Raw genomic sequence first — 8,959 nt, 5'->3', positions numbered from 1 at the left:
ACACAGTGAACATACGGAGAACATGACAAGGAACATATAGAACATGCAAGAGAATGCATTGAACACAGTGAGCATACGAGGAAAATGACAAAGAATACATAGAACATGTAAGAGAATGAGATGAACACAGTGAACATGCGGGGAATATGAACATATAGAAAACATGAAAACATGGCAGAGAACATGAATATTGAGTATAAAAGTTGTACAGGGAACATGTGATGAACATGAAAACATAAAAAGAACATGGAGAACATGAATATTGAATATAAAAGTTGAACAGAGAACATATGACGTACATGAAAACATGACAAAGAACACAGTGAACATACGGGAAATGACAAAAACACAGATAAATGGAGAAAACTGGTGAAAAATACGATCTGAACATGCTGTGAACATTTGCAGAACATGGAGTGAACACAGAAAACATGGATGAGAATGCGAAGAACACAGTGAATATAGAGAAAATATACAAATAAAGTAGGATTATTGAAGGTTTGGATAAGATGTGAATGGACGAGATGAAAGGGGAGGTAGGGGGTGAGAAAGTAAAGGGTGTGGGGAGATAAGGGCGAAAGGGAGTTTTGGGAAAGTAAGGGCGGGGGAGGTAAGGGATGAGAATGTAAGGGGGAGGGGAAAAGGTGAAGGGGGAAGGTAAGGGGTGGGAAAGGGTAGGGTGTGACCATTGCTTAGTTGAGTAAACAAAAGATACTGAAGGTAGGGTGCGATCTGACCGCGTGAATATTAGCATGTTGGTGATTATATATATAGCTGAGTACAAAAGGGTATGGAAGGACATGATGACTACTTTGATAGCCCGGAGAGTTTTGATATGAAATAATTTTGATAGACATTGAACTAAGGCAGAGGACATGAGCTGAAACTCAGTAATTTGTTTTGATTTATTTTACAGGAGGTCTGAAATGTAGTTGAGTTTTAAATCTTGGGGGATTTGGGCTGATATAGTGAATTTACAGGAGCGTATTAAGGAATGGGACATATGCTGAAACTGGGTAGCTGCACTGGCCTTATTTACTACATCTGAAATAGCGAAGTTTTAAATTTTAAGGGATTTGGTTTGATACTAAAGGCAACTAAGGCGGAGAACATGAGTTGGAGCTCGGTAATTTGTTTATGATTTATTTTATGGGGGTCTGAAAATGTAGTTGGGGTATTAAATTTTTGGGGATTTGGACTGATAGTAGTGAATTTAAATGAGCGAACTAAGGCAGGGGACGAGAGTTGAAGCTCGGTAATTATTTGGATCTTATTTCCTGTGTCTGAAATAAGGCGGGTTTAAATTTCAGGGACAATGATATGATATTAACAAAGATATGTGAGGGGGTTAAGGCGGGGACAGGAGCTAGAACTTGGTAATTGTGTTTTCTTTACTTACTTAGTTACAAGTATTGTGGGGTTAAATTTCAGGAAAATTGATGGGTTATTAACGAAGATATGCGAGGGAACTAAGGGTGAGGACAAGAGCTGGAGCTTGATAACTAAAGTGTCGTATTGTACTACATTTGAAATAAGACAGTTTAAAATTTCAGGGGGATTGGACTGTTAGTAAAGAACATACGGGAACAAAGTAAGGCGGGAACAGGAGCTAGAGCTTAGTAACTGCGTTGATCTATTTTAATATGTATGAAATATGACTGATTATAACTGGTGTAAAATTGAGCTATTAGTAGCGAAAATATGGTCTTTGAATAATTTTGGTCTGGAAATGGTCTCTGTCAATTTTTTGGTCACAATTGGACTCTGTTAATATTTGAATTTCCTATATAAGAACTCTTTAATAATGCAGGTGTAAGTAAAACTCTAAAATATTTTGGTCTCAAAGTGGACTCTGATTAATTTCTGTCCTAAAAGTGAACTCTAATGAAAATTGGTCTGAGACTGGACTCTGTTAAATTTCGGTCTCAAAATGGACTCTGATGAATCTCGGTTTCAAAGTGAACTCTGACGAATTTCGGTCCTAAGGAGGACTCTGATAAATTTTGCTCCTAAAGTAGTCTCTGACTAATTTTCGGTCTTAAATGGACTCTGACTAATTTCGGATTTCTACTGGACTCTGAATAATGTAGGTCTTTTCACTTGACTCTTACAATATTTGGGTCTAAAATAATATCTGGCTTAAATGGACTCTGAAGAAAATCGGTCTTCATATGGTCTCTGAATAATTTTCGATCTTTACAGGTGAAACAGCCGTATATGGATATAAAATTAAAAGTCATGGCTAAGATGTCTATTTTCCTTAACAAAACTTCTATGACAATATTTTCTTAAAATGGCTGTTTTTCTAAATTTCGGTCATAAACTCGTAAATTAACTTCTATGATAAAATGAACTCTGAAATATTTTCATAAGTGGAACTGTGAAAAATTTTGAATTTTCCCCATAAAAACTCTTTACAAACTTCTATGAAAATATTTTCCCCTTAAGAACTCTTAATAAACTTCTAAGAACACATTCTCCGAAAATGGACTTTTGAAACATTTTGGTCTTTAACTCTGAAAAAAAATGATATGGAAACCCGAAGCGCTAAACACGATTTTTTAAATTAACAGGAAAACCGACAGTCTAAACCCGACTTAAAAAAAAAATGGGGTTTAGACTGTCATCCCTACTACTACTCACTTCAGAATAGGGTGAGTGTGTACCCGAGGAATAGGATGCACTCACATCAGGATAGGGAGTGTGTACCCGATGAACAGGGTGCACTCACATCAGGATAGGGAGTGTGTACCCGATGAACAGGGTGCACTCACATCAGGATAGGGAGTGTGTACCCGATGAACAGGGTGCACTCACATCAGGATAGGTTGGGTGGAGTCATTAGGAAACTTAGAAATAAAGTTTTTAATACATTAAAGCATTTAACAGAGGGCACCGAGACCTCTGGGTGTACTGGGTGTCCGTACCCAGTACACCCAGACCATTTCCCAGATAAATTTGGGTAACGCTATCCTCAAGCGGGCTTCTCATGCTCGTCCCTCCCTTTGGGTGACTTAATCTTCATCAATCAATCAATCCCTCAAGCGCCTGGCCTCGATCTTTGAACAGAGAGACAGACAGACATTCGTATAGATATGAGCACAAAATAAACCACACTGAACATAAACCATTTTTCACCCAAGTATGTTTTCTGATTTACAGACGTCGTCAGATGTGAGCTGAGTGATGGCCGACAGGAGACGAACGAGCAGTCGTAAGTGGGAGAGGGAACGGGAAGTGTTCATGATGGCTTATAGCTTGACCGTCGCAGGGGACTAATCTGTGGCAGTTATAGCTTGACCGTCGCAGGGGACTAACCTGTGGCAGTTATAGCTTGACCGTCGCAGGGGACTAACCTGTGGCAGTTATAACTTGACCGTCGCAGGGGACTAACCTTAGGCAGTTATAATTTGACCGTCGCAGGGGACTAACCTGTGGTATTTATAACTTGACCGAAGCAGGAGACTAACCTATCCTCATAACCCAGGCTCCTGGCCACATATCACAGGTTTCTGTCCTCATATCCCAGGTTCCTGTCTTCATATCCTAGGCTCCTGTCTTCATCTCCCAGGCTTTTGTCTTCATATCCCAGACTCCTGTCTTCATATCCCAGGCTCTTGTCTTCATATCCCAGGCTCTTGTCTTCATATCCCAGGCTCTTGTCTTCATATCCCAGGCTCCTGCTTTCATATCCCAGGCTTCTGTCTTCATATTCCCAGGCTCCTGTCTTCATATCCCAAATCCTGTCTTCATATCTCAGGCTCCTGTCCTCATATCCCAGGTTCCTGTCTTCATATCCCAGGCTCCTGTATTCATATCCCAGACTCCTGTCTTCATATCCCAGGCTCTTGTCTTCATATCCCAGGCTCCTGTATTCATATCCCAGGCTCCTGTCTCTATATCCCAGGCTCCTGTCTTCATATCCCAGGCTCCTGTCCTCATATCCCAGTCTCCTGTCTTCATATCCCAGGCTCCTGTCCTCATATCCCAGGTTCCTCTCCTTATACTCCTGCTCCTTGTCCTTATATCTCAGCTCCTTGTCCTTATATCTCAGCTCCTTATCTTCCTATTCGTTTCAAGGGCATTACAGTCATACTGGCTTAGCACTTACTCATAATTTCCATTATATATCTCATTCTCCTCTTTATGTTAATATCTCTCAATGTTTGTGTGTGGAACGAGTCACGCAGAGCGGATATCCACTTTAGATAACTAAAAAATGTCAACCGGATGAGTAAGCGCCACCATGACAGTGTGAGGAGGGGGGGGGGAGAGGACATGTGGGTGGGGCACCACGCTGGAGGATGGCACAGTAGGAGTCTAGGTGCTGCAGTGGACTCTCCTCGATGGTGGACTGAAGTATAATACAGTAGAAGACTACAGTAGACTCACTTGGATAGTGCAATGAACGTCTGGATGTTAAAGTGAACGTCGGGATATTAAAGTGAACGTCTGGATACTAAAGTGAACGTCTGGATATTGAAGTGAAAGTCTGGATATTAAAATGAACGTTTGGATATTAAAGTGATCACCGGGATATTACAAGGAACGTTTGGATAATCAAGTGTGCATTTGGATATTAAATGAACGTCTCGATATAGCAGTGAACGTCTGGATATAACAGTGAACCTCTGGATATAACAGTGAACGTCTGGATATAACAGTGAACCTCTGGATATATCAGTGAACCTCTGGATATAAGAGTGAACGTCTGGATATAACAGTGAACCTCTGGATATATCAGTGAACCTCTGGATATAAGAGTGAACGTCTGGATATAACAGTGAACCTCTGGATATCAACGTGTACGCTTGGGGTCCACATTTTCCATCTAAGTAGGATAGTTTGAACCGTGTTGGAGACGTCATGATTCAATAGTTGCTCGCAGATATACAAACTGGGCACCAGAATAGTGGCGTGGATTCTGTATACTGAAGAGCACGTCTAGATAGTTAAGTGCGTATTACGCTTAGTGATAGCTAGCGAATTAAGCTGCCGGAGAGAGAGAGAATTTGTCTCAGGTATAACGAACTGTATAACTAAGAAGACTCGGGATTGCCGACGGGAAGCACGGACAGTGATGTGAAGCAACACAGAACAGACAAGTATTCGCCAAGAAATGGGAAAATATCGTGGGTATTGTCAACTAAACTATTGATTAATACAGTTGGCAAAGGTAGCGATCGCAGCTGTAGTGAAGTTGACAGAGATAGTGAAGGTGAAAAAGATAGTGAAGGTGACAGAGATATTGAAGGTGACCAAGAGATTGAAGGTGACAGAGATAGTTAACACGAGGAAAACGACAGTGAAATAGTCTACAAAATGATTATCTCTGTGATACTTGTTTCTCTTCTTCTGAAGCTCATCACAGCAAATGAAGGTAATGAGAGAGAGAGAGGGGGAGAGAGAGAGAGGGGGAGAGAGAGAGAGGGGGAGAGAGAGAGAGGGGGAGAGAGAGAGAGAGAGAGAGAGAGAGAGAGAGAGAGAGAGAGAGAGAGAGAGAGAGAGAGAGAGAGAGAGAGAGAGAGAGAGAGAGAGAGAGAGAGAGAGAGAGAGAGAGAGAGAGAGAGAGAGAGAGAGAGAGAGAGAGAGAGAGAGAGAGAGAGAGAGAGAGAGAGAGAGAGAGAGAGAGAGAGAGAGAGAGAGAGAGAGAGAGAGAGAGAGAGAGAGAGAGAGAGAGAGAGAGAGAGAGAGAGAGAGAGAGAGAGAGAAGAGAGAGAGAGAGAGAGAGAGAGAGAGAGAGAGAGAGAGAGAGAGAGAGAGAGAGAGAGAGAGAGAGAGAGAGAGAGAGAGAGAGAGAGAGAGAGAGAGAGAGAGAGTGCTAAACATGTCCTCATACTGTTTTTTTTAGGATTTCAGTAATTTCTTTGTCATCCTCAGTGTATGAACCTTCACTAATACGAATAAGTCCAATACTGGCAGTGGTTTTCGCGTTTGATTTAGCATATGTGAGGAAATATTTTGGGTTTTTCTTTATATCTTGAATTGCTTTCTGTTCTAGTTGCCTTTCTTCAGTCGGATAGGAATGCTTCAGTCTCTGTTCGATTTCTTCAATCTCCTTGTTTAAATTATTTCTTCTTTGTATTAAGAGTCGTGTCTGCTTAAGCATTTCCGTTAATTTCTTCCTCCTTTTGTAATGTCGTCTGCGTTTTCTTTCTACATTGGACCTCTTTCTGGCTTTCCTCAAAGGAACATGTTTCAGACAGACTTCATATGCTTCAGAAGTCAGTTTTTCTATTCCTTGTGTAGGATTTTTATTTCTTAGAACATCGTCTCCTCCTCCTTAGAGGAGAAGACGACGACGTTTCGGTCCGTCCTGGGTCTTTATCAAGTCGATTGTGTACAAGCACAAACGACTTGATAATGGTCGAGGACGGACCGAAACGTATTCGTCTCCTTATCTTTTGGTTTGTGGTTTGGTCATAATATCTCCAGCCACGATGTTGTGACTCTTCGCCTACAGTCACTATTATTACCATTATAACCGCCTTAATCATCACCATCTTGTCCAATGGTTATATGCTCCATAACCCACCAGATGACCCATGTTGACATCCACCATGACCTATCAGATGATCCATATTACCTCCAGAGAACTGTGGGCCGTCCATCCGAGGTCAGTACCTACACTACGACGTGAGCTCTGACCCAGACTTCCAGCTGTGGCTTAAGATGACACGAAAGAACACTTGGGTATATATGAGAGTCGAGACAGTGGCCAGCCATAGACCTCAGGTGTTGTCTCGTAACACTTTGTATGTCCTGTCTAACACAGAGGAATATAGGCGCTTTCCAAATGCTAACTACAGGGTAAGTTTTATCCTCGCTTGTTATTGTGCAACCCGTTCTCGCAAATTCGTAAAGTCAATATTGACTTATTAACTACGTGCATAGGTGATATACTAAACATAATATACCCTTAAAAAGATTCATAGAAAACACCAACCTTACCTAACCTTGTTAGTATCTTAAGATAAGCATCTTATTGCTTCGTAATTGCAATTATTACTTAACCTATACCAATTATAGGTAACGTAATAATTGTAATTACGAAGCAATAAGATGCTTATCTTAACATACTAAGTAGGTTAGGTAAGGTTGATGTTTTCTATGAGTCTTTTTAAGGGTATCTATTATGTTAAGTATGTCACCTATGCACATATTTAATAAGTCAATATTGTCTTATTAAATTTGCGAGAACGGGTTGAATTGTGAGAGGCTGGTCACATAATTATCTACTGACTGCACAGTTAAGAGTCCCGGCATTGTTGTCTGTTGGAGCCTTCAACTTATATTATCATAAATAAATCGATTGTTAGGATTAAATATTACAGAAAACATAAAATCTGACCATTCAAGCTTGACGCACAAATTATACTCGCGTGTCCCCAGCATGATGAAGTGATTTGATGCAATATCTGTGCCCAAATGGCCACCGAGAGTGGTCGGGAATTGGGTTAAGGATCAGGCGACTTCCCATTCTTTTTTACAGTTAGTGTGATCAGTGAGCAGTGAGAGAGCAGTGAGCCATTGCTGTCTGTGTACGAATCCTTCATAGGGGAAAGAGCTTATATATATATATATATATATATATATATATATATATATATATATATATATATATGTCGTACCTAGTAGCCAGAACGTCGTACTCGGCTTGCTATGCAAGGCCCGATTTGCCTAATAAGCCAAGTTTTCCTGAATTAATATATTTTCTCTGTTTTTTTTCTTATGAAATGATAAAGCTACCCATTTCATTATGTATGAGGTCATTTTTTTTTTTATTGGAGTTAAAATTAACATAGATATATGACCGAACCTAACCAACCCTACCTAACCTAACCTAACCTATCTTTATAGGTTAGGTTAGGTAGCCGAAAAAGTTAAGTTAGGTTAGGTTAGGTAGGTTAGGTAGTCGAAAAATAATTAATTCATGAAAACTTGGATTATTAGGCAAATCGGGCCTTGCATAGCAGGCTGAGAAGTGCGTTCTGGCTACTATGTACGACATATATATATATATATATATACATATATATATATATATATATATATATATATATATATATATATACTATATATATATATATATATATATATATATATATATATATATATATATATATATATATATATATATTATATCTACATTTGAGTGAGGTGGGAAGGGTGATGTGGCATTAACACAAGACAGAACAGGAGGGGATATTAATAGGGTATTAAAAGTATCAACACAAGACAGAACAGAAACAATGGATATTGAATAGAAGTGTTTGTAGAAAGCCTATTGGTCCATATTTCTTGATGCTTCTATATTGGAGCGGAGTCTTGAGGTGGGTAGAATATAGTTGTGCAATAATTGGCTGTTGATTGCTGGTGTTGACTTCTTGATGTGTAGTGCCTCGCAAACGTCAAGCCGCCTGCTATCGCTGTATCTATCGATGATTTCTGTGTTGTTTACTGTATCTATCATCGATAGATACAGCGATAGCAGGCGGCTTGACGTTTGCGAGGCACTACACATCAAGAAGTCAACACCAGCAATCAACAGCCAATTATTGCACAACTATATTCTACCCACCTCAAGACTCCGCTCCAATATAGAAGCATCAAGAAATATGGACCAATAGGCTTTCTACAAACACTTCTATTCAATACCCATTGTTTCTGTTCTGTCTTGTGTTGATACTTTTAATACCCTATTAATATCCCCTCCTGTTCTGTCTTGTGTTAATGCCACATCACCCTTCCCACCTCACTCAAATGTAGATATAATATCAGAGAGACGTAAGTTCTAATCAGTTATATATATATATATATATATACACTTGAACGCGTTTCGTAATAACTTATTACATTTTCAAAGACTTTAGTTTACACACACACAACTCTAACCTGCAAACACTAAACAGAGTTCAAACAGCTTTCATTTTATACCTGCATTTGGGTGAGGTGATTT

General features: G+C 39.7%; 1 protein-coding gene across 4 annotated transcripts in view; it reads left to right on the top strand.

Moving 5' to 3' along the window:
• The first annotated feature begins 4,305 nt into the window (after nt 1-4,305).
• Nucleotides 4,306-8,959, top strand: part of LOC123745080 (uncharacterized) — a 34,015-nt gene continuing 29,361 nt past the window's right edge. For 2 of the 4 annotated variants that reach the window (XM_045725390.2, XM_045725389.2), the window contains exons 1-2: nt 4,310-5,380; nt 6,593-6,810. In XM_045725390.2, coding sequence (XP_045581346.1) covers nt 5,323-5,380; nt 6,593-6,810 — 276 coding nt within the window. In that variant the 5' untranslated portion in view covers nt 4,310-5,322. Of the gene's footprint in view, nt 5,381-6,538; nt 6,811-8,959 lie in introns of all 4 variants that reach the window. The other 2 variants (XM_045725388.2, XM_045725391.2) reach the window with 2 other exon arrangements.

This window comes from Procambarus clarkii, chromosome 57 (assembly GCF_040958095.1).
Source record: "Procambarus clarkii isolate CNS0578487 chromosome 57, FALCON_Pclarkii_2.0, whole genome shotgun sequence".
In the NCBI taxonomy this organism is placed as follows: domain Eukaryota; kingdom Metazoa; phylum Arthropoda; class Malacostraca; order Decapoda; family Cambaridae; genus Procambarus; species Procambarus clarkii.
The sequence above is the reverse complement of the archived record's forward strand: the minus strand, read 5'-3'. Positions and strand labels throughout refer to the sequence as shown.